This window comes from Gorilla gorilla, chromosome 12 (assembly GCF_029281585.2).
Source record: "Gorilla gorilla gorilla isolate KB3781 chromosome 12, NHGRI_mGorGor1-v2.1_pri, whole genome shotgun sequence".
In the NCBI taxonomy this organism is placed as follows: Eukaryota; Metazoa; Chordata; class Mammalia; order Primates; family Hominidae; genus Gorilla; species Gorilla gorilla.
Genome location: NC_073236.2, coordinates 37221307 through 37247899, shown reverse-complemented (window position 1 = coordinate 37247899; position 26593 = coordinate 37221307). Strand labels below are relative to the sequence as shown.

Here is a 26593-nt window from a genome sequence, read left to right as displayed (position 1 = left end):
TTAATCAGCTTTGATATTGGGGAACTGTTAAGAATTCGTACAGATCAGAAAAGTGAGATTTGAAAACAAAGTCTATTTTGTGAAAAAGAGAAACCAGCTACCATCTACAATTAGTTCAGGTTTGACTTTGACCTTGTCTTTTCCACTAGGTGGACCCTGAGGTATTTGCTGCCCTTCCTGCTGAACTTCAAAGGGAGCTGAAAGCAGCGTATGATCAAAGACAAAGGCAGGGCGAGAACAGCACTCACCAGCAGTCAGCCAGCGCATCTGGTGAGCCTTGGAAGTGGCATGTAACAAAAATGAAGACAGAGTAATGGAGTCACTGTTGTCTAATTATTGCAGTATATAATGGGCAAAGTCTAAGCTGTTGCATTAAGAGCTCTTCATATTGGGATAATATCTGAAGTATACAGTATGAGTAAATATCGTCATATTTCTAGTTGGATTTGTGTCTATACTTTCAGGATTTAAACATACCACTTTTTACTTTTTAAAAAGGTGGAATAGGACATTACCACAAATGTCTTAAATACTTGTTCAGCTAGTTGTCCTTTGAGATGAATACATTAAAGGATGTTGGTTCAAAATGCATCACAAACATCAAACCCACATTTCTTACTACCCATCATAGATAAGCAACATGCCAAAGGTCAAATTAGTAAGTGGCAAAGCAAAGAGAGAATTGGAGAGCCTGTACTTTGGGCCATTGCCATTCACTGCCTCTCACTTGGGGCAGGAGGGGAGGTGTAGGCTAGGGAGCCTGTTGTATTTGGGAGGAGAAAAGAGAACCCAATGTACTATCATCCAGACTATCCGTACTATCATTTTGTTGAGAATCTTATATCCATCTTCTCTTAGTGCCAAAGAATCCTTTACTTCATCTAAAGGCAGCAGTGAAAGAAAAGAAAAGAAACAAGAAGAAAAAAACCATCGGTTCCCCAAAAAGGATTCAGAGTCCTTTGAAAAACAAGCTGCTTAACAGTCCTGCAAAAACTCTGCCAGGGGCCTGTGGCAGTCCCCAGAAGTTAATTGATGGGTTTCTAAAACATGAAGGACCTCCTGCAGAGAAACCCCTGGTAATTCCTTAACTTTGACCTTTATGAGATCTTAATGTACCTGGATAATGTGTGAATATAGCAATTTTATCCTTTGTTTTCTTAACAGGAAGAACTCTCTGCTTCTACTTCAGGTGTGCCAGGCCTTTCTAGTTTGCAGTCTGACCCAGCTGGCTGTGTGAGACCTCCAGCACCCAATCTAGCTGGAGCTGTTGAATTCGATGATGTGAAGACCTTGCTCAGAGAATGGATAACTACAATTTCAGGTTGGCTTGGCCTGTGTTAGATGGCCCAAGGCTGAGATGTAGTCGTCTCATGATTTGAGAACATAAACAGACTAAACTATGTAGATTTAACCCATTTCTCTAACTCTGATAAGCTTAAAGCAGCTACCCCCAAATCTTTTAAATTCTGGGACTTGCTTTGAAAAGTAACAAAGCCCATTCCTTTGATAGCTGTTAGTGACATAGTTGTAGAAATGCAGTTTTCCTTTATCCATGCAGATCTCTGACTTTCTCCTTCAAAAAGATCGGTCCTCATTTGAAGTTTTTCCCCTTCCTAGATCCAATGGAAGAAGACATTCTCCAAGTTGTGAAATACTGTACTGATCTAATAGAAGAAAAAGATTTGGAAAAACTGGATCTAGTTATAAAATACATGAAAAGGTAGTAATTCATCACTTTTATCAAATGGGAAAAAAATGGCATGTCACAATGGCTGAGGGTGTACTGAGTTGTTTTAAACTTTCTGGGAAACTACTCATTAGGGTTAATGAGAAAGTGATATCCTTTATTTTGCCATGTTGACTAAGTAGTAAATAAGGTTCCAAGTATGTTGCCCTCAAGGTCTTACATGTGATTAAAAAACCATAGGAAGTGGGCTGGGCACAGTGGCTCACGCCTGTACTTCACTTTGGGAGGCTGGGGTGGGTGGATCGTTTGAGACCAGCCTGGCCAAAATGGCATAACCCCATCTCTACTGAAAAATACAAAAAATAAATAATCTGGGGGTGGTGGTGCCCACCTGTGGTCCCAGTTACTTGGGAGGTGGAGGCTGCGGTGAACCATGATTGCACCACTGCATGGCTCCAGCCTGATTGACAGCTTGTCTCAAAACAAAATAAAAAAAAATTTGAGTGTTCTAGGATTTTATTTTTTTTGAGATGGAGTCTCACTCTGTCGCCCAGGCTGGAGTGCAGTGGCAGGATCTTGGCTTACTGCAGCCTCTGCCTCCTGGGTTCCAGTGACTCTCCTGCCTCAGCCTCCCGGGTAGCTGGGATTATAGGCATGCGCCATCAGGCCCACCTAATTTTTCTATTTTTTGTAGAGACGGGGTTTTACCATGTTGGCCAGGCTGGTCTCAAACTCCCGACCTCAGGTGATCCGCCCTCCTCGGCCTCCCAAAGTGCTGGGATTACAGGCATGAGCCACCACACCTGGGCAGGACTTTTTTTTTTTTTTTTTTTTTTTTTTGCCAAAGTCAATTTTTATGTATAAAAAGGAATAATTAGTCTTAAGGACCTTTCCTAACTCCTAATGACATTTCTTCTCTCCCCACCTTTAGGCTGATGCAGCAATCGGTGGAATCGGTTTGGAATATGGCATTTGACTTTATTCTTGACAATGTTCAGGTGGTTTTACAACAAACTTATGGAAGCACATTAAAAGTTACATAAATATTACCAGAGAGCCTGATGCTCTCTGATAGCTGTGCCATAAGTGCTTGTGAGGTATTTGCAAAGTGCATGATAGTAATGCTCGGAGTTTTTATAATTTTAAATTTCTTTTAAAGCAAGTGTTTTGTACATTTCTTTTCAAAAAGTGCCAAATTTGTCAGTATTGCATGTAAATAATTGTGTTATTTTACTGTAGCATAGATTCTATTTACAAAATGTTTGTTTATAAAGTTTTATGGATTTTTACAGTGAAGTGTTTACAGTTGTTTAATAAAGAACTGTATGTATATTTTGTACAGGCTCCTTTTTGTGAATCCTTAAAAACTCAACTCTAGGAAGCAACTACTGTTTATTATACTAAAAGGCTGAAAAACCTCCAGGCCAGACTGCTAAGCTCTGAAATTCCTGAGAGGTCTCAGACCGGGATTCTACTTGTTCCAAGAAAGGGTAAAGCTTCTAAACCATCTTATTCTTGTCTCCAAGCATGAACACAGGAGCATGTTAAGAAAATCTTTACTTCTTCCATGCGGAGAAATCTACATATTTTGAATTAGAAACACCCTCACACCCACTTGAAGATTTTTTTCCTGGGAACATTATGTCCCGTAGATCAGAGGTGGTGGTGTCTTTGCTTCTACTGGCCATTGAGAAACTTTGATGATAAAAAAGAACGGTATAGATTTTTCAAACGTATATAAAATATTTTTATGTTATATGTTATGCCATAACTTCTTTAAAATAAAAATAGTTTAAAATTCTATGCTAGTGGATATTTGGAACTTTTTCCTCAAACACACACCCCACACTGACTTCAGCAAAACCCTAAAACTAGCTACAGATTACTACTACGAATGAATCATTAAGTTTTGTGTCTGCAACAATTTAGAAGCACTAAGCCCAAATATCAGGAAATATGTGTATGATGGAATTTTCTAGGACAAAACAGATCAAGATTAATGTAATGTATAAAAATCTCTACTGTTACCAGGTGCTGGCATACAAGGTAGTGTGATTGATAGTTTAGTTTGTAAGATAATCTTGTCCTAGGAGGACAACTTGTGGGAGAGAAGCTACACTAACATGGAAGCCTAACAGAGCTTGCTTACTGGTGGATGTCTGTTTTCTTTATTGGTAGTTTGGTTTAGAATTGTGATGATTACAATGGACTTGTGACTACACAAGCAGTAAAAAGCAGCCAGCTGTGCTTTTACACCATGGTTTCACACAAAGCAGATAAAGAAATATCAGAATGCCTAATTTTCTATTTTATAAAAGCCCTAAAGGCATATGGCAGAAGAATGCTGGAAAAAATCACTGTGGGAAGAATATGCATAAATAAAGAAGTATTTCTTACATCAAAAAAGTCCCAAGAATCACAAAATCTGCAGAAGCTTGGTTAATCAAATACTGCAGTACTGATTTAATCAGTATAAAATCGAAAGAGCTTTAGATCGGTAATAAAAATCCAAATTTGGGGAAGGGCAAACTTTAAAACAGCAGCCAAGTAGAGAAGGGTTGGGGAAGGGAGAGGTGAGTGAACAGGCACATTGGAACTGTGGGGACATGTAACTGACCACTGTCAAACCAGTGTAAGTTTCTTGGTTTCTCATGGAAAACATTTTATACACCTATTTTTCTTCCTTCCATACTTAAGTCCATCAGTGTCCAGATACGTCTGTTCCATTTTTTGTCTGATCTTTGTTGGGATATTACAACACAGTATTGCATTTACTCCAGTTCCTGCTCCATGTGAAAAAATTAGATGATTTCAAATACTTTCTTCAGCTCCACAATAAGCTGCCAGTCACTCTTCTGCATTTCATCTCTGAACCAGTCTTTGAGTGCATCAATGGACTGCCGGCTGATCTGCAATGCCCGAGGCACAAACAGGGTAAACAGAACATAACAAACGTGCCAAAGAAAGCTGTGGCCCCAGATGCCCGCTCTCACTGTACTAAAAAGCTTAAGCAGAAATAAAAAACAGGGCTTGCCTGCCTAAGGGAGTAGAATTCCAAAATCACATCTGGTTTGCATGTCAGGCACGAGGGGACCTAAAAGTCCTAGCTTTCTCTGTTGGTGCTGCTTTCCTGATAGAGCAACTTCCTCAACAGACAAGGCCCAGCTAGAGGTCAAGCCCTAATGGGGGATCCAGTCCCATCAGATTCTACAATCAAACTGAAGCTCAAGGAGCTACTAGGTACAGGTGACCCAAGAAGAGTGATTCCCTGTTGCTTAAAGTGTGCCACTTTTGCTGAAATACTTACCTTACTAACAAGAATGTCTGTAGCTTCAAAATGTCTTCCAAACATTTTGGGTGACTCACCAGGGATAGGTTCTATTTTTACACAGACTTCTTGTCCTTTTTTTGCAACATCCACTTGTTTATGGTTTATTTCAATACTTGTTACTATTCCAATGTCAACAAACTATAAAATAAGAACAAATTAAAATGCATGCAGAAGAATTCATGCCAATCACAGGCGCCATGGCTGGATAGCTGAAGTAAGAACTAGAGTAAAAGCCTGTTTTAAAAGTCATGGCAGTGCGATCCTTTCGTCACTTAAGGTCTCACGGTGTAACATTTTGGTAAACTAGGCTGGCACCACCAACACCCTATTCCCTTCATGACGGTTGTAAGAATGACAGGAGATAATGTGCTTTGCAAAACATTCCAAGTGCCCTGTTGACCCAATGTCATTTCCTATTTTTGCTCTACCATTTCACGTGACAGGTGCCGTAACAGGAGGGATCAGCAGGCACAAAGGGTCTGAGTCAGGAATGAGCTTGAAGTGGCTGATGGGAATGAAGTCAGAGTGAGGACCAATCCTGAAATTTTAAGAATGATGGCCTGTGAGCAGATGAGTGATGTGATCTCAGAGTTTGGGGCAAAAAACCCTGACTCCTTTGTGGAGAAAAAGATTCAGGAGAGTAAGAGTGAAAACAGGGAGAGCTCTGGTTGGTTTAGGAGGCCAAAGCCACATAGAAAGTAACACAAATAAATGTCCAGGCTTAGTCCACTGAAATGGTAGCAAAGCAATGACAACTTCTAAGTGCCGTTGCCCATTACAAGAACCAGGTTTGGGCCAGGGAAAGTACTAGATGAGGCTGGAACATCTCAACCAGAAAGGAAGATGATGCTCAGACTGCTGTGTGTCAAGGATACAGGAGCCAGTTGAGCTCCTACTGACCACACTAGAAAATCTGAGTATCAAAAGAATAAAGGTAATGGATTATATTAAAAAAGTAAAAAACCCACTGAGTCTATGACTCAATAAAAAGGTCAGTGGGAAGAGGTTCTTTGTAAGAAATGGGGGGACAGGTATATCCACAATTTTGCAACCATCTACATAATAGTTGACTTAGGCAACGCTTGCCAGTGGGTACTAAAGGCACTGGGATAAAGGTTGTTGAGAAACAGGATATCCATTAGGAACTCCAGGTACCAGACAGATTACGGAGTAATTACAAAGGGGCAAGTTTCTAATGGAGATGGTTGGTGTCTAGCACTTTCCCCAGGAAATCAGAGCATCAGCAGCAGTGAGACAGGCTGGGTCATGCAAGAGGCAGGCACACAGGGAAACTGCATGAGTGTCTTTCCAATAATTCTAACCTGTGTCTAGTTGGGAGGGAGAGAAACAGATAAATCCAAATGGAGGAGGAATTTGCAAAACAACAGGGACACTTCAAAAAGAATGGAGGACTGTTCTTGACTGAGACTCAGCCACAAAACAAGCCCCAGTGCAATGCAGCTTGCAGGGCACTGGGCCAGATTGGTGGGAGAGTTACCAAGACATCTTTGGAATAACTGGTGAAATAATGTTGAGGGCTGCAAATTATAGGATATTGTTGAAATATTATTAATTTTTCTTAGGTATGCTGACAGGGAAGGTAAACATGACATTATACTAGTTTTTAAACTTTTCCACAGGCTTGAAACCTTTCAAAATAAAATAAAAGGCAATAATGTAAAGTGCCTTGGAGCCCCAATTAACTGAAGCACTGAGATCAGCACTGAGTCAACACTGACTATGGAGCACTGATATTTACCAATACTGAAGCACAACAGAAGGTGACAGGCTCTGCTTGTTTTAAAGTTACCACATTTTCTTCCTACTGAGGTAAAAACACTGAAACATTTGTTAAGAAGGTGGAGACCACACTAAATACACAGCACAGTACTGTGAACTACAGGCACAAAGCTGTGTTGGTACGACTCTTGGACACTCATTTACTGCTTTAAGAAATGACCCACAAAATGTACAACTAGAACTTACATTTTTGCTTGGGACACACATGGGTGTCCCCTGTTTCACCTGACCTGCTTCCACCGTCACCCCCATCACTATCGGATCTCGAGAATTAAAAATGTACTGAGGGAGGATTTTTATCTTGCAGGGAAATACTGCTATGTGCCTGAAAGGAAAAAAGAAAAGAATTTTAAGCTTACAGAATCACTTAAACATAAAAAGAAAAACTGCAGCTGAACATCAGGCTTCTCCCATTAGAGGAAAGCAGCTTTCCCCAGCGGCCACAGGAGAGGGGCAGGCAGGGTGCTGCAGCCCAGGGCCACCCCATGCCCAGGGCGCTTCTTCCTTGTTCTTAACCTCCTCCTCCCCATTCTGTTGCTTCCCAAGTCTTTGCTTTCTTCTCTTTTAAAGCCCTACCTCCAAAAGAAGCTGTATCACAGGAGTATTCTGTTCCTAGTCTAAAACACTGAGCTTGGCTGCTGAAGATGTCAGCCACAGTCTGGGGCTTAGAACCTAGGCAGTACCCTGGTGACAGGCAGGTCTTCGTTCGGCACATATGTAGGCTACTGGGGGATCACATAGGCATCAGACCGTATTATCACCCTCCTTTTCTCCACCACGTTCCCCAACCATTGATCCAAAAGGCCACTACAGAATTACCCTGCTTATTGAGCACACGCTTAAAATGCTTTAAAAGTTTCCAGCAGTCTTGTTAAGTAGAATTCTTCTCACTTCAGGTTTCATGATCTAAAGTGAGCACATACCAGTCTAAATCCTAATATTTACTAGTAAGCTCCACTTAAAAATGTATCCCAAACTACGCCATCACTCCTATCATCACGGTGGTCTGAATCACCTAGACCTCTTGCTTGGACTATGGGAGCCTCCTGACAGGCTCTTGCCACTGACTTCCTAACAACCCAAGGTCCACATAACAACCCAAGGTCCACATAGCAACCCAGTTAACCAGTCTGATTGTGAACACACAGCCTTGGCAATGGCTTCTTGCAAAACTAAGAGAAGCTCAATCCTTCCCATAGCCTGTAAGATCCTTGACGATACAGGTCCTGCCACCCTCTCTGACCTCATTTATCACTGTCCCTTCTGGTCACTCTGCCTTGCACTGCTGTTCTCTCTGGACACTCCCCATGTGCCTGTGTGGCTTACTCTGTCTGAAGAGGTGAGATGCCTTCCCAAACCACATCATTAATCACAGTCCCTCCTCTCCTTATCTAGGCCCTTCCCTGCTTTATTTGGTTTTTCAGCACTTCTCAACATGTGTCAATTGTCCTGCAATAAGAGCATGTCCCAGACCAGGCACAGTGGCTTATACCTATAATCCCAGCACTTTGGGAGGCAGAGGCAGGTGGATCACTTGAGCTCAGGAGTTCAAGACCAGCCTGGCCAACATGGCGAAACCCTATCTCTACCAAAAATACAAAAAATTAGCCAGGCATAGTGGTGCGAGCCTGTAGTCTCAACTACTTGGGAGGCCAAGGTGGGAGGATCACTTGAGCCCAGTAGGCAGAGGTTGGAGTGACCCATGATCATGCCACTGTACTGCAGCATGGGTGACAGAACGAGACCCTGTCTCAAAGGGAAAGGAGGAGGGAGGCTGGCCTGGTTCTCTGCTGATGCCTCCTCTACCACTGCAGCAATGTAGGTACTGTGAGTACTTGAGTGAAAGTTTGGTACAGGAATGGACTTCTCTCCCACAGAATCTCTTATTTCCCAGTTTTCCTCACTCAAGTTTTGTTACTTCCAATCTATATAATCCCAGATGAGCAAGATAAAGTCCCTACATTTAATAACTACGAACCCATTAACAAGACCCAAGTCTGCCAAGATTATTAAACTGAAGTCACAGACAAGACTTGTTTGCATACTGCTGGAATGTCCCCAGTATGTTGGGTTTCTGGCTTGTAACACACCATTTCAGGATGCAGCCTCTGGTAGATGAGTAAATGCCATGATTTTGCTGTTTACAGCCCTTTCTGGAATTCAGTAATTCTCAATCATGTTCATTAACAAAGACTCAAAGTAAATAAAAACAGTAACTTACTTAAATTCTTCTTGTTTCTGTTTCTTGTAGTCTTGTCTATATTTTGTAAAGGCATCAAATAAATGATAAATAATTTCTGCACTAAAAATTCTAACTCCTAAACTATCAGCCATTTCTTGTGCATCTCGTTCAATTCTCACATCGAAGGCCAAAATTACTGCATACCTAAAAGGTTAAAACACATCAAAGACCATTCAATGAAAAACAGAGTATGTCATAGAGGACAGTTTTTTAAGATAGGACAGTTTTAAGATAGGTAAGTAACATGAAAGCCTTCATAGCAAGAGAAATTACTTACTGAGGGTCATGTTCCAACATCACTGAAGCCTTCATAACATCTTTTTTATGCACTGGGCCAATGTTAATTCCTGCATACTGAAAAAATGGGAGTTTCCATGTTTATCTGTATGTACCAGGTAATGGCGATGGCACCAAAAACCATGACCAACCACCATTCACTTGTGGAGCGAGGTGTAGTTACTTACGGGCACTTCTGATGTTTTCAGAAATTCCAGTAGAGCTTCCAAAGAACCCAGTGTAGATGCCTGGACATAGACTCCTTTTTCTTCTAATTTGATAGCATTTAGTGTCTGCTTTAACTCATGGATTAATTCATCCTTGAAAAGAAATCAGATTTGATAAGGTTGTCAACACACCTCTATCCTCAGCAGTCTAGAATTAAATTGTGTTTCTCTCTTTGGTTAAGTACTCATCTGCAAATATGAAACTAAGGCTTAGATAGAGCAAGGCATCACAGAACCTGTGCTGGAATGAAGGAGGAGATTTGGGGGCCATACCCTAACTGTATCTCGCTTCACCTTTGTCTTAGGTTTACTAACTTTGAAATATGTTTAATCTCCGCTCCACTTGGCAAATACAGTAGATGGGTGGGCAGAATTAAACAGTACAGAAGAAAAATTTTTTAAAAGTTAAAAAAGCACCACATAAACGTAATGTGTTATGATAGCCCAAAAGTTCAGCTTGACTGTGTTAACTAGGAAATACCATAATCTCATGATCTCAGCAGCTCCTTCCTCCATCACTGCTTGTCGGGAAATGGAAGAAGAGATTTTTAACCAGAAATAAGTAAAACAAGTTTATCAATGCCATTGAAGGGACGTAAGTCCACTCCATACTCAGGACTGGCTGAAGAGACAGGCCTGCCCTATTCTCTCACTGGCCCTAAGATAGCTTATTCCCAACAGCATGACTTGATGCTGCCTAAATAATAAACACGGCCCCAGGACACAAGAGCCATGTGCTGGGAACAGTTGTATTTTCTCTTTGGCAAGTGAACAAACTATGGCTCAAAGTCCACTTTTATGAAACTACAATGGACATGGGCCAAAAAGAATATACAATTTCTAGCTTTTTTTTTTTTTTTTTTTTTTTTTAAGACAGGGTCCTGCTGTCACCCAGGTTGGAGTGCAGTGGCACGATCTTGGCTCACTGCAGCCTCTGCCTCCCAGGTTCAAGTGATTCTCCTGCCTCAGCCTCCCAAGTAGCTGGGACTACAGGTGTGCATTCACCATGCCCAGCCGACTTCTAGCTTTTGACTCATTTTTTTATTTGAATAAATGCATTATTTTTATAATTCTAGTACATATAAAAATTATACCAATTTCTATGATTGTACAAACTGAAGTAATTCAAAAGCATCAAGTTTGCTAAGAGGCCAAGAAATGGCAGGCTTCACAAAGACAAAGCCAGTTTTGGTCACCATCCCTAGCATGTGCAATGCTGACACATGCCAGAACTCAAATAGCTTTTAAGGAAAAAAAATTTAAAATGAACTTACTTTAAGAACAGGGATTTCATCTTCTTTATAAGCCACGAGGAGGGGTAAACCAGCCAATGTTTTCTCCAGGTCTTTTCCAAGAATCTTTACCCCCTGAGCTGCTTCTACTTCCTTATGCTTTTCATACTGGTTCTACAGAGATAAAAACATTTGTTACCAAACGTACTTTAAAAGTGGTTAGCAGTAGGAGATGATATAAGAGAATCTCATGATATTAGAGAGAGGTTTCTTAAACGCACAAAAAGCAATAATCACAAAAGACTGATAAATTTAACATTAAAATTAAATATTTCCATTTCTCAAAATACCACAGGAAAAAAAAAGTCGCAAAACACACCAACTAACAAACCGGTATCCTGAATATATAAGCGCATATAAATCTGTAAGAAAGATAATGCAGAAGAAAAATGTACATCTCACGAAGGAGGAAATAAACGGCCAATAAACATTTTTAAATGACCAACCAGGTTAACAATTAGGCAAATGCACACTGAAACGGCAATGAGCTACACACTTAGCAGAATGGCAAAAAAAATTTAAAATCTAACATCCAAGAACTGATGAAGATGTAAAACAATGAAACTAAAATACTGCAGTTGAGAATATAATTTGTTATACCCACTGTAGACAAGTGTGGCCTTCACTCCTAGGTATACATACCCTGGGAAACCGGCACAAACACATCAAGAGATATACACAAAAGTTCACAGCAGCAGCATTATTAGTAACAACAAAAATCAAAAACTGGTCCGGGTGCAGTGGCTCACTTAGGGAGGCTGAGGTCAGGAGTTCGAGACTAGCCTGGCCAACACAGCAAAACCCCGTCTCTACTAAAAATACAAAAATCAGCTGGGTGTGGTGGCGTGCACCTGTAATCCCAGCCTGGATGACAGACTGAGACTCCGTCTCAAAATAAAATAAAATAAAATAAACATAAAAAACTGGAGATCACCTACATTTCCCATCAACAGAACAGATAGATATGTTGTGATATAGTCACACAATGGAATAGAAATCTTAAAATTATATACTTTTTTTTTTTCACTAAAGGAAGCCAGATATAGGCCAGGCATGGTGGCTCATGCCTATAATCTCAGCACTTTGGGGAGATCAAGGTGGGTGGATTGCTTGAGCCCAGGAGTTCAAGACCAGCCTGGGCAACATGACAAAGTCCCATCTGTAAACAAATTAGCCAGGTGTGGTGGTGCATACCTATAGTCCCAGCTATTCAGGAGGCTGAGGTGGGAGGATCACCTGAACCCCAGGGAGGTTGAGGCTGCAGTGAACTGTGACTGCACCACTGCACTCCAGCCTGGGTGACAGTGAGAGCCTATCTCCAAAAACAAAAGAGCCAGCTATAAAAGTACACACTGAGAATAACTCCATTTCTACATAAAGTCTACAGACACTTCTAAGGGAAGTATTCTTAGACACAAAAACAAAGCAAAGCAAGGATATTTGTTACTGTCATAAAATGCAACCATGGTTAACTCTATGAAAGGTCAGGGGGTAGGAGGGGAAGGCGGGGGAGTTGATCAGGAAGAAGCACACAGGAAGCTTCTGGGTGCCAGCAGCGTTCTGATTCTCCATCTGGTTGCTTCCCAAAAATGTGTTAAACTTTTCTTCTATGTTTTGTGTACTTTTCAGGAGCAATGTTTTATTTCACAATTAAAAATGTTAAAAAACTACAGCTGACCCTTGAACAAAATGGGCTTGAACTGCATATGTCCACTTATACTCAGATTTTCTTCCGCCTCTGCCACCAAACACAGCAAGGCCTACCCCTCTCCTTCTTCCCTCTCAGCTTACTCAACATGAAGATGAGAATGAGGACCATTATGATGATCCACTTCCACTTAACAAATAGTAAATCTATTTTCCTTATGATTTTCTTAATCACGTTTTCTTTTCTCTAGCTTGTTTTACTGTAAGAATGCAGTATGTAATATATAAAACATACAAAACATGTTAGTCGACTGTTTATGTGATTGGTAAGGCTTCTGGTCAATGGTAGGCTATTAGGAGTTAAGTTTTTGGGGAGTCAAAAAATATATGTGGATTTTCAACTGGCCAGGGAGTCAGTGCCCCTAGCCCTCATGTTGTTCAAGAGTCAACCGTAGTTAGCAGTGTAGAACCAAAACAGCGTAGTTTAGAATCTGGCAAAGGCCTAGTCTGGTAAGCAGGTACTTTCACACATCTCTACTCTGACAGACAGGCCTTCCTGTATGATGACATCTAAAATAAAAGGGAGAGCGAGGGATGTATGTGTTCTGTATTAAGTCAAACAGCTTTCAAAGTGAGGAAACCATCTCAGCAGAACTTCTAAACACTGTACAAGTCCCCACGTGTCAACACTTCCCACCTCAGCGTACCTTCACTCGTAATTCCTTCATAGGAGGAGGTAACAGGAGGCCTCGAATCTGAGTTACAATGGGCCCTTCTACTCCAGGAACAATGATTGTATCTCCTTCCTTCAAACGCCCATTGATCAAGATGACATCTATAGTGGTGCCCATCCCCGGGAGAGCTTTAACCTAAAAGGCATTAATGCAAAGAGAAAGACATACATACAATGCACCATGTTCATTAAATCTAAAAGTAGTAAATATCCTCCACTCAAGGAACCTGCTATTTTTTAAAAAAAAAACAATAAACTGAAAAGTTGATCATTACCTCCATCACCTGTGCTCTCAGCTCTTCACAGTGTGCAAGTCTCTTGCTCAACATGGTCTGAGTTAACTCTACAAGAAGGTAGATCAGACTTCCCATGCCATCACCAGTATGTGCAGAGGTAGGTACCAAAGACACAAAAGTGCGGGGATCTTTATTCTCATAAAACAAAGCAGCATTCAAACCCTAGGAGCAAAAATCATCCAAAATGCCAGGCTGTAAAGAAAACGTATCTGGAATAGGTGTGACTAACTAGAAGCCGGATGAGCAAATGGCTCATCATTTTGAAACTCCTCATAAACACTAAAAATGATCATGTATATCCTATAATCATTAACTGTATTACAGCAAAGTAGTTCTAAGTCAACTCAGTTTTCTAAATTAAAGTATTCAGACTGCAAAGAAAAAGGAGAAAAGGGAAGGAGAATTTTAAAAAAGTAATTGCTGTCAACAGAGGAAAACTACCAGTATTAATGAAAATGCTGACTTCATTAAAAAGATAATATAATACATATTCTGAGATAGGCTCTTCAGAAAGAAGGAAGGCCTTCTTACCTGCTGTGCAAATTCTACAATAATAGCCTTTGCTCGCTCCTCAAATTCATCTTTTGTATTCTTTTTCTGCTTCTTTAAAGTAGCAGCCACATCAGAGTCAGGACTCTTTTTCCAATCATATAACCTATCAATCTGAAAAAGTTTTTCATGAGAAAGATCTCTAAAAAATTCAGAACATTCAAGAACTGTATTAATAGCTCCAGAAAATTCCTCATGTATGTCTCATATATACAGAACAGTGTGACTTACTTACTCATTCACTTTATTGTACCAAAAGATCCTTTCAGACTGCTTATCGGCACCTGCTCTTAAATTAGAAACTGCTGTGGTGCCATGCTACCCCTGTCAGCCTCCATGAGTTCCTAAGTGGCTGCCATTTGTTTGCAAAAGATAATATCCTAGAATTATCCTAAGACTATTAATGTATATTGTTGGAATTCCAAAACAGTTTTTGTAACCAATCAATCCCAGCAAGTACCATCACTATAAAATTATATACCACAAAATTAAAAAACATATATTTTCTAAGGGAACAGCCTATTTTAATTATTTTATTGCTCAAATTAGGGTTAAATCTGTTTTGTTAATGACAGAATCTATTTTCCCTCACTTTTCAACAAGAGAGATAAATGAGCATAGAAGAAATGAAAAATACTTGCTAGCCAAACAATCAAAAGCATAATCTGTCTGGGGACTGAGTCTAGGGTGACAAAATAAAGAATCAGACGAATCTGAATGCTACTAAGGAGACAAATCAGTAGGAAATGACGAAGATGTTAAAATTAGCATATGAGGTCCTTAGAATATTTATAAACATGCTCAACACCTTTAAAGGAAAAGCCTGAAGCTTATAAAGCTAAATAATAAAAACATGTCTAACTAGTAATTAGAAATTAACACTTTTAAATGCTTATATTAGAAAAGAATATCAATAAAACCAAAAGCTAATTCTTTGAAATAATCCAATTCCTGCACATTCTTTCAGAAAACAGAGGAGGAAACACTTCTCAACTCGTCTTAGGAGGCCAACATTACTCTGATATGAAAACCAGATAAAAGACATTACAAGAAAACTACATACTCATATCACTCATGAACATAGACACAAAACAACAATGAAACATTACAAATCAAATCTAGCAATATATCAAAAGGATAACAAATGACAACCAACTAGGGTTTATTTTAATAATGTAAAGTTGGTTTAACATTTTAAAAATTCAACAGTAATTATGTTGTTAATAGAATGAAGGAGAAAATCCACATGAACATCTCTACATACGCGGAAAAGAATTTGACACAATCAACAACCATTCATGATTAAAGAAATAAAAACATAAAGCACTCTAAACCACCTAGAGTAGAAGGAAACTTCCTCAAACTTAATAAAGGGCATTGACAAAAAAAACAAAAAAACAAAAACCCTGCAGCTGACATCATACTTAAGGGTGAAAGACTGAGCACTTTCCCTTAATATCAGGAATAAGGAAAGGATGATGTCTACTGTCATTCCTTCTATTCAACATTATTTAGAAGGTCTAGTTAGTACAATAAAGAAGAAAAAGATGTAGAAAGCATATAGGTAAGGGGAAAAAAACATAACTGCATTTATAAGCAGATAACATAACAACATACATAGAAAAACTCACATTATTTACTAAAGAAGATACTAGGCCTCATCAGTGAATTTAACAAGGTCACAAGATACAAACTGAGTGTAAATGTGATAAACAGCTGGAAATTTAAAAAGTTTTCATGCTATTTACAATAGCATTAAACCATGAAATACTTAGGGATAAATTCAGAAAAATATGTCCAACATGTGGACAATAAAACTACAAAATATTGCCAAGAGAAAGTAAAGAAGGCCTGGCCAGGCATGGTGGCTCACGTCTTAAATCTTAGCACTTTGGGAGGCTGACGCGGGTGGATTGCTTCAGCCCAGGAGTTCGAGACCAGCCTGGGTAACACAGACCTCGTCTCTATTTAAAAAAATAAATAAAATGAAAAATAATTTTTAAAAATGGTAAAGAGGACTAAGTAAATGTACAGAGATACCATGCTCACTGATCAAAAGATGCAATATTGCTAAAAGAGCCAATTCTCTCAAAATTTATCTACAGATTGAAACGCAATCCCAATCAAAATCCTAAAAGGCTTTTTGTGGAAACGAACAAGCTGACTGAAAACTTTATATTGAAATCCAAGGACCTAAAATAGCCAAAACAATATAAAGAAAACTAAGTTGAAGGATTTACCACTACCAGCTTTCAAAACTTTACTATGAAGCTATAATGAGACAGGGTAGTAGTGGCATAGGAATGTATATAGAGCAATGGAACAGAAGATAAATTCTAGGAACAGACATATATGGTCAATTAATTATTGACAAAGATTCCAAACTAATTCCATGGGGAAAGAAATAATCTTTTCAGCAAAGAGTCTTTAAGTAACAAAATATTTCTATGGAAAAAAAGTAAACCCTGACCTCACACTATATAAAAAAAAGATCACTGATCTCAATGCAAAAAAAGCTCCAACTATTAAACATCTGGAAACACCGGAGAAAAATTTAATGAACTTGGGATAGGAAAAGATTACTTACATAGAACACAAATCGTAAAAAAATTAATTGGGGCCAGGCACGGTGGCTCACGCCTGAAATCCCAGGGCTTTGGGAGGCCAAGGCTGGCGGATCACTTGATGTCAGGAGCACAAGACCAGCCTGACCAACATGGTGAAACCCCGTCTCTACTAAAAATACAAATTAGCCAGGTGTGGTGGCATGTACCTGTAATTCCAGCTACTTGGGAGGCTGAGGAACAAGAATCACTTAAACCCAGGAGGTAGAGCTGCAGTGAGCTGAGATAATGCCACTGTACTCCAGCCTGGGCGACAGAGCAAGGCCCTGTCCCAAAAATAAATAAAATATAAAAATTAATTGGATTTCACCAAAATCAGAAATTTCTTCTCTTCAAAACACACTATTAAGAAAAGGAGGCTGGGGGTGGTGGCTCACGCCTGTAATCCCAGCACTGTGGGTGGCCAAAGCGGTGGATCACTTGAGGCCAGGAGTTTGAGACCAGTCTGGCCATCTTTACTAAAACACACACATACACCGCCCCCCATCCCCCCCCCCCCAAAAAAAACAACCCTAACCGGGTGTGGTGGTGCATGCCTGTAATCCCAGCTACTTGTGGCTTAGGCACAAGAATCGCTTGAGCCTGGGAGGCGGACGTTGTAGTTAACCAAGAGTGCGCCACACTGCACTCCAGCCTGGGCAACAACAGCAAGAGATGGTCTCCAAAAAAAAAAAAAAACACACATACACACACACACAGCAACAGACAGTCTCCAACACACACACACACACACACACATGCAAAACAAAACAAGGAAAATGAAAAACCAAGTCCCAGACCATAAGAATACATCAGCAGTACATACAAGTGAAAAAGGAATTATATACATAGAACCAGAAGTATAAAGAACTCTTAAAACTCAACAATAAAACAATCTAATAAAGAACAAAGGATTTTGAACATATTTTTCAAAGAAACAGATATGGTCATCTCTCTAAGCATAAGTACATGAAAAGATGCATAAAGCCATTAGTCACTGTGGAAACAAACTAGACCACAATAATTTTGCACTCAACTACACACCTACTAGAATGCTGGAGGTAGGGCGAGTATTCGCAAAGATATGCAGGAACTAGAATTCTCAACAGATAAATGGATAAAGTGCAGTATTATTCAGATAATGGACTACTATTCAAAAATAAAAAGGAAAAACCCTTTATACATGTAATGACAACATGAATAAAGCATAATAACATGAGTAACAAAAAATGCCAAACTTAAAAAATTACATACTATATGATTCCATTTATATGAAATCATAAAACAGGCAAAACTAGTCCATATGACACAGAAAGATCAATACTAGCTTGAGTTTAGGGAGGGCAGCAGAATGACAGCAAAGTAACATGAGAGAACTTTTCTGGAAATATGGAGATGGTCTATGTTCTGAATGACAGTGGTTGTAAATTTGTCAAACAAATTAAAATAAACACTTAGCATGGGGTGCATTTTCTTATACATGCGTAACTCAGAGATACTGCAGGTTTGGTTTCAGACAACTGCAGTAAAGCTAATACTACAATAAAGCAAGCCACACAATTTTTGGGGTTTCCTAGTAGTGCTTCTAAAAGAGATGCTTATACTATATTGTAGTCTATTAAGTGTGTGATAGCATTATATCTTTTTTTAAAAAGCAATGTATACACCTTAATTTTAAAATATTGCTAAAAATGCTAACGAACACCTGATTCTTCAACAAGTCATAATCTTTTTGCTGGTAGAGGGTCTTGCCTCGATGTTGATGGCTACTGACTGATCAGGATGGTAGCTGATAAAGGCTGGGGTGGCTGTAGCAATTCCTTAAAAGAGACAGCAAAGAAGTCTGTCCCATCAATTAACTGATTCTTCCTTTTATGAAAGATTCATTGGCTGGGCGCAGTGGCTCACGCCTGTAATCCCAGCACTTTGGCAGGCCGAGGCAGGCAGATCACCTGAGCTCGGAAGTTCAAGACCAGCCTGACCAACACGGAGAAACCCCATCTCTACCAAAAATAAAAAATTAGCTGGGAGTGGTGGCGCATGCCTGTAATCCCAGCTACTCAGGAGGCTGAGGCAGGAGAATCACTTGAACCCGGAAGGCAGAGGTTGCGGTGAGCTGAGATTGCAGCACTGCACTCCAGCCTGGGCAACAAGAGCGAAACTCTGTCTCAAAAAAAAAAAAAAAAAAATTTATCTGTAGCATGCAATGCTGCTTACAGCATTCTACCCAGAATAGAGCTTCTTTCAAAATTGGAGTCAATCCTCTCAAACCCTGCCACTGCTTTATCAATTAAGTTGATTGCTATCCTAAATTCTTTTTTGTCATTTCAACAATGTTCACAATACCCTCACCAGAAGGAGACTCCACCTCAAGAAACCACTTTCTTTGCCCACCCATAAGAAGCAGCTTCTCATCTGTTCAAGTTTTACTTAAGATTGCAACAATTCAATTACATCTTCTGGTTCCACTTCTAATTCCAGTTCTCTCGCTACTTTTCTACCACATCCGCAGTGACTTCCTCTACTGAAATCTTGAATTCCTCAAAGTCATACATGAGAGTTGAAATCAGCTTCTTCCAAACTCCTATCAATGTTTATATTTTGTCCTCTTATGGATCATGAATGTTCTTCATAACATCTAGAAGGGTGAATCCTCTCCAAAAGGTCTTCAACTTTTGCCCAAATCCATCAGAGGAATCTCGATCTATGGCAGCTATAGCCGTATAAAATGTATTTCTTAAGTAACAATACTTGAAAGTTGAAAACACTCCTTGATCCATGAGCTGCAGAATGGATGCTGTATTAGCAGGCACGAAAACAACATTAATCTCCTTGTCTGTCTCCATCAGAGCTTGGGTAATTAGGTGCACTGTTAGCAAGCAGTAATATATTGAAAGCAATCTTTTTCTCTGAGCAGTTGGTCTCAACAATGGGCTTAAAATATTCAGCAAACCATGCTATGAATAGACGTGCTATCATCCAGGTTTTATATTTCCATTTATAAAGCACACAATGGATTTGGCATAATTCTTAAGGGCCCTAGGATTTTCAGAATGGTCAATGAGCACTGGCTTCAACTTAAAGTCACCAACCACATTAGACCCTAACTAGAGAGTCAGCCTGACCTTTGAAGCTTTAAAGCCAGGCAGTGATTTCTCTCTAGCTATGAAAGTCCAAGATGGCATCTTTTGCCAATAGAAGGCTTTTTTGTCTACATTGAAAATCTGTTGTTTAGTGTAGCCATCTTCATCAATCATCTCAGCTAGAGCTTCTGGATAACTTGTTGCAGCTTCTGTATCAGTACTTGCTGCTTCAACTTGTAACTTTAGGTTACAGAAACAGCTTCTTTCCTTAAACCTCATGAACCAACCTCTACTGGTTTCAAACTTTTCTTCGACAGCTTCCTCACCTTCCTCAACTTTCACAGAATTGAAGAGAGGGCCTTGCTTTAGATTAGGCTTTCGCTTAAGGGAGTGTTGTGGCTGGACTGATATTCTATGTGTGACTCCTCCTTTCACTTGAACACTTACAGGTCATTGTAATGTTATTAATTGGCCTAACTTCAATACTGTCTCAGGAAACAGGCCCAAGGAGAGAGAAAGAGACAAGGGAACAGCTGGTTGCTGGAGCAGTCAGAACACACACAACATGTACTGACTAAGTGTGCCATCTTATAGGGGTGTGGTTTGTGGCACCCCAAATCAATTATAATAACAAAGATCATTTATCCCAGATAACCTAACAAATGTAATAATGAAAGAGTTTGAAATATTGCAAATTAACAAAATGTGACAAGAAGTGAACACATGCTGTTGGAAAAATGGCACCAATAGACTTAATACTCTTGCTTGATGCAAGGCTGCTACAAACTTACAATTTGTATTTAAAAAAAAAAAACTATACACAAATACACACACAATATCTGTGAAGCACAATATAGTGAAGCACAATAAAATGAGCTATGCTTGTAAGTTAATTATACTACTTTTTTTAATCACAAAAAATTAAGAAACATGTTTTCCTAGGTTAATTTTTCAGAAGGCGCACATACCTTATTGAGTGCAACAATGAAGGGACATTTTTTAGATTTGAGAAGGTTGATAGACTCAATTGTCTGGGGCTCCAAACCATGCATAATATCAACAACTAAAATGGCAATGTCACAAAGAGAGCTTCCTCTATTTCTCAGATTACTGTTGAAAAGAAGGAAAAGATCTATAAGTAGAAAATCTTGAAATTAATACTTTTCTTAAACTTTTAAACTTCTTTGTAAAACCCAAACAAAATAGAGTATATGTATTAAATTGTTCAAGTACTATTAGCCCTTAACTTGCCAAATGCTCATCTACCAATCACTTGAATTGACCTCAAGTGGAATGAGCTAGTTTTAGAACCAACTAATATTTCTAATAATTTTACTGACCAAGTTTTCTGTGTTACAAAGAATATGGACAAGAGACAACAGCATAATATTCCACTTGTAACGGGTTTTACAGAAGATAGGCCTGGCATGTATTAGCATGTTTTCTGCATTCCACATTAAGGGGGTGCTCTTTTAAAGCAGTAAAGACTTCCCTCTATAAAAAACAAGTATTCAAAGAAAACATTACTAAATCAATGAGGTGCAAAGGTGGAGTGGTGGTTATAGAGATCAAATTACTACTCAAAGGTTAATGACTCCGCTGAACTTTTAGACTTAATGGTTTCAAGTAGATTGCTTGATGAGAAAAGACTCAAATTGCTCTTACCTGAAAGATTCATGCCCAGGAGTATCAATAATTAGCATTCCTGGAATCCGTACATTCTCTCTATCAAACTAGAAACAATGGGGAAAAGTTCAAAGTTTAAGAAAGTCAGACATGAAAGCTTCTTTACAAAACAATCCTTTTGCCATAAAACTCTGAAAGTATCACTACTCCCTTTTCCATATAAATGGCTTTAGAAACAGTGAGTTAACCAGCAAAGTACAGTTGTCAGTATTTTCATTAAAATCCAAAGGTGTTTTAACAAAAAAATAACTAAATGAGAAAATATCTCCTTTCTTAAGGTCTTACAACTATGTAGTCCAAGTTTGAGCAGATTATTAAGTGGTGATACAAATCACAGGGCAGTCATCTAAAACATTCTATAGAAATCTGACATGCAAGAGGTGGTTCTCAGCATTGGGAAAATCTATCTGGTCCAATTTTAAAGCAATTCTGACTTCAAATATATCCCAAAAGTACATTTTAAAGTAAATTTACCACATTGATCAAAAGTGTTAAAGAGTAAACGCATACCCTGTTGTATTCAAATAATGTCATAAATGCTTGACTTTCTGGACAAAAGGACATAAATGTATGGAAGTAACATTACAACAGATCTAATCTGGACATTCCCTTTTAGTCTAAAAAGTAACACTGACCAACTAATTTCACACACACATACACACCCTTTTTGTATTATGCTTATCTACATTTTCTTTTTGCTAATCTTCAAATGATCTTCCAAAATTTGGTATCCTGATCTACATCAAAATAATGCAATGTAAAACATTTCAGATCCACATTCTGGTTCACTGAGCACCATAATTATTTCCACTTTAGTGTCTTATATACTAACAGTAAGTAATCACAATTGTCATATAAAGGTTATCCCAAGAACTTTAATACAGGCCTAATAATAATCTTGTTCCTTACGTTCTAAAATAACAACGAGAGTTCAAGTTCTGGCAACTGGTGGAATAAGGTGTTATGAACCCTCTCCTCTAGTGACTAAAACATAGAAATACTGTTTAAAATAGGATGAAAATAAATTATAAATTTGAAAAGCTATAATTCAAGAAAACTGTTCTAAAATAAAAATTCACTACTACATATTATAATAGAACACCACATAACTGGAAAACTCAGAAGCGACATCAAGATGTAAAACGATCATATGCCTTATAAAAAGACGAAATTCAGCTGATGATCAAACTTAACAGCAATACTTTATGCGAGAATAAATGGGACACAAGATACTTAAGGAATGAAAATGTCAACCAAGGATTTTACATGTGGCCAATGACTTTCCAGTATAAAGGCCACAAAATAACTCTTCAATATTCAAAAATTCAAGGAATGTTAATTCTTCTAATTCCTTCCTTAGGAATTGACTAGAAGACACGCTTCATAAAACCCAGTCACAAAGAAACAAAACAAAACCTGGACAGACAAACTCATAGACTCTTTTTACATGCAGAACTAAGACTCAGTAAGGAATAAAAGGAGACATTAGCATATAATAACATATGCTCTGTTTGTTTTTCAACTTACTGCTTCTCAGTTCCAAAGCTACCACTTTCACCTGCTCTGTGATAATGAAACTGAGGAATTATTAACAAGGCCCAGTTCTCAGTCTGGGTAGTTTCTATATTACATGAGCCTGGAACATCCTGCTATATCAGACAGCATGAATGCAACCAAAACTAGGACAACCAGAATTGTATGAGAAAGATTCAGGAGCCAACCACTGGGCAAAGATGGGACTATCTCAGCACAATAATAACTGAAATGGACTAATGCACAGTAAATATGTTTAATCCATGAGTTCATAATAATACAAAACAGAATCAGGCTGGGCACAGTGGCTCACATCTGTAATCCCAACACTTTGGGAGGCTGAGGTGGGAGGATCACTTGAGCACAGGAGTTCAAGACCAGCCTGGGCAACACAGGGAGACCCTGTCTCTATGAAGGGCAAAAAAAAGAAAAAAAAAAAATCATATTGGCCACTTTTTATTTTAAAAGCTGGTTAAAAAAAGGTAAAGGATCAGGCATTAATTCTGCCCGTCCTAAATAAGCCATCACTGAATAATCAAATAGTAGATTAAGTAACGTTTCTCTATAGAAGTAATCCAATAATGGCTGATGGAGTTCGAGTATCAACATTTTGCAACTCCTAACACATTAAAAGGTAGAGATTATCTTAAAAAGTTGTGGCTAGAGAAGAGATCTTTGATTGGAAAGCTACACCTGGAGGGCTTCTGAAGCAGCTTGCAAGGTTCTATTGCTCAACAAAGGTGACACTTAAAGGGTGGTGTGTATTATACTGATTCTTTAAGCTTTACATTTATCTTACTGTGTTACATTTAACATACATAAACTGAATATCTCCAAACAAGCAGAAAAATATGGGAGAAAAAGAAAAGAAACTGATTAGATTAGAAGGGAAAAAGAGTAGAGAAGGAAACAAAATTTTAAATTATGGGGATAAATGGTATCAGTGTTAAAGCATGGAGGCAAATGACAAACTAACTTTGGAATAGTGGCTGCCTCTGGGAGAGGGAGGGAAGGAAATGGAATGTGAGAGCTCCTATAATATGTAGTGTTTTATTCTTTAAAAAGAATGATCTAAAGCAAAATAGGCAAAATAGTACACGTTAATTCTGAATGGTGAGTATATGGAGCTGTTATCCTAGTCTCTGTCCTTTTTCTATGTTTGAAATAGTTCATATCTTAATTTTTGTCAGAGATTAAAATATATGAAATACAATGTACTTACATTTTTAATCATCTTAGTCTGTTCATTAATAGCTTCAAGAGGAACATTGGTGGCCCCTATTTGTTGTGTGATACCACCTGCTTCACCGTCTTGTACATGTGTGTGACGGAGCTATGAGAAGATAGCAAATACAGATTGGTATTTGAACATGGAAAAGATAGCAGCAAAAATAATAAGAAATTAGCAACTTATTTATTGTAAGCAGAATTGCTTATATGTCCTATTGGTCTCTAAAGTTTTTTTTTTATAAGGTACCATTCACTTATTTTCAAAGTTCTATCAATACATTTAATACTTTCTTACCTTATCTAGAATTTTTGTCTTCCCTGTGTCCACATGCCCAAGTACACAGATAATAGGGGCTCTTAGCTTTTCGGTATTTACATTTTTACTATGTTCAAGTCGCCGTTTCTAGAAATAAAAAAAAAAAAAATCAAAAACTAAATATTATTTCAAATCCTCGCTATGCTTATTTTCTATTTTGCCTTGGCAAAAGAATGCTACAACCTGCATCCAAGTTCTTTGTTGATTTGACTATACATAATTGGAATTTATAATGTGAACTTTACAATCGAATTCCCATCACAGCACCTTTGGACAAGGAAAAACCTGTTTAGATTTCACAGCAGCACTGCTGAATATGAATAGAAATATTGTAAAGTGTCATTTCAAAATTTTTGAATACTTTTGTACACAGTTACTTTAATGGAATATAATGACTAGAAAAGGAATCAATCTTCCCATCATACTGACTATATAGTGCAACCCTGAATTTGTGTGAGGATTTATATAAAAACAGGTGAACTTGTACATTTTAAAAAATTCACTGGAACCTAAGAATTTTAAAGATTTTTAAAGGCAATTTATTTCACACTTTTATCCAATATACAAACGCTATAAAACCTTTCAAGGAGGAGACTGTTTATTTAAGCTTCAGCTTAAATAAGTATAACATGTCCTGACTTTCCAAGGCTCTACCACTTTATGAACACCAGAAGAGCGAGAAAGCTCTTCCTTGAACCACAACGTGCTTCTCTGTCGCATTTACCTAAATGCTTCAGCTTTCTGAGGACCAAAAACACATGCCAGCAATAGGAGGTTTTCTTTGAAATGACCTCTCAAATACAGTAAAGTTGGCATTCAAATTAGATAAACTTGAAGCAAAAACTATGAAGTAATGTCATTTACAAAACTATTTTTCATCTAAAAACTATTTCTGTAAGAACCCTTTACTTGCATTTCTAGTACTAGACATTAGATTTTTTGGTAGAAACTGAAACTGAAAAACTTTTTAAAATACCAAAAGTGAGATGCCAGGGATGAGCACAAAGTAGGATTTAATCACTAGCAAAGAGTAGTACCCGACAACCTCACAGTACATACAACTCAAATTCAAACATCATGACTTTATTTGATATGGCTGAAAACTGTCTCTCTCTCCCACACTTAGTGAAGTATTAAAAATTTTTGGAGGGCAATGAGTTACAAACTGACTCAGAAATTCTAAGTATACTGAAGCAATGACAGGACAAGAATACAAACCCCATTCCACAATGGAGATTCTGACGCAGGAATGGAGTGAATTTCAGAAAATCATAATATGTAGCAAGGTTTATGGATCCATGAAGTTTGTTATGGACTGAACATTTCCCCAAAATTCCTACCTTGAAGCCCTAACCCCTTATATGACTATATTGGGGGCTAGGGCCTTTATTTTTAAAAACATGAAGCTCATACACACTACCATTAACTAATCTAGGGAGCAGGATAATTGAGAAACTCTTCTGCTTTATACTTATTTTGTTTGTTAATCAGCAAGCACAGTACAGATATTCCATCACTCTCTCGAACATGGGTATATGGCAAGGGAGCTGGTGGGAGTAGGTGCTACGGGAAAAGACAGTCATAACTGAGGTGCCAGGTGGGGAAGAATGCTACAGGCATCTAGTAGGCAAAGGCCAAGATGTTGTTTGGTATCATACAAGGAAGAGAACAGTCCCTGTCCCCAACAACAAAGAATTATCTGGCCCCCAAATTTTAACAGTGCCAGGGCTTAGAAACCCTAATTTAGAATAACAAATTCTCTTAGTCCTTTAGAAATTTAGACAATTTATCCATACCTAGACTTTACAGGAGAAAAAGCAAATGTTGATATATAGGTAGTAAAACAAAAAATTAAAAAATTAATAATACACAAAAAGGAAAGCTAAAATAGTTTTTAGCTTTAAAATAGTTTAATATCCTCAAGCAAACTAGATTTTAATGTATTATTTACATTAAGCTGACAGAACTAAAGAAAACTTTCTCTTGAAGCCTACTGAAATCTACTGCATTAAGTAGGAAAAATACAGAAAGTCTATCAGATATCGGACTTTACTAAATAGAA

The 26593-nt window shown here is 38.3% G+C and overlaps 2 protein-coding genes across 14 annotated transcripts in view; one reads left to right on the top strand and one right to left on the bottom strand.

The window, feature by feature from the left end:
* REV1 (REV1 DNA directed polymerase) overlaps positions 1–3017 on the top strand; it is an 88520-nt gene extending 85503 nt beyond the window's left edge. For all 12 annotated transcript variants that reach the window (XM_055378443.2, XM_031008353.3, XM_055378447.2 and 9 more), the window contains 5 exons: positions 150–270; positions 859–1076; positions 1165–1321; positions 1618–1720; positions 2619–3017. In XM_055378443.2, coding sequence (XP_055234418.1) covers positions 150–270; positions 859–1076; positions 1165–1321; positions 1618–1720; positions 2619–2730 — 711 coding nt within the window. In that variant the 3' untranslated portion in view covers positions 2731–3017. The remainder of the gene's footprint in view (positions 1–149; positions 271–858; positions 1077–1164; positions 1322–1617; positions 1721–2618) is intronic.
* The window catches only part of EIF5B (eukaryotic translation initiation factor 5B), a 62758-nt gene continuing 38809 nt past the window's right edge, over positions 2645–26593 (bottom strand). For both annotated transcript variants that reach the window (XM_004031497.5, XM_019020790.4), the window contains exons 11-24: positions 24511–24618; positions 24208–24318; positions 21432–21499; positions 20735–20876; positions 14063–14194; positions 13511–13693; positions 13210–13371; positions 10838–10969; positions 9525–9656; positions 9338–9414; positions 9040–9204; positions 7005–7143; positions 4995–5156; positions 2645–4596 (exon numbers count right to left, since the gene is read on the bottom strand). In XM_004031497.5, coding sequence (XP_004031545.1) covers positions 4489–4596; positions 4995–5156; positions 7005–7143; positions 9040–9204; positions 9338–9414; positions 9525–9656; positions 10838–10969; positions 13210–13371; positions 13511–13693; positions 14063–14194; positions 20735–20876; positions 21432–21499; positions 24208–24318; positions 24511–24618 — 1821 coding nt within the window. In that variant the 3' untranslated portion in view covers positions 2645–4488. The remainder of the gene's footprint in view (positions 4597–4994; positions 5157–7004; positions 7144–9039; positions 9205–9337; positions 9415–9524; positions 9657–10837; positions 10970–13209; positions 13372–13510; positions 13694–14062; positions 14195–20734; positions 20877–21431; positions 21500–24207; positions 24319–24510; positions 24619–26593) is intronic.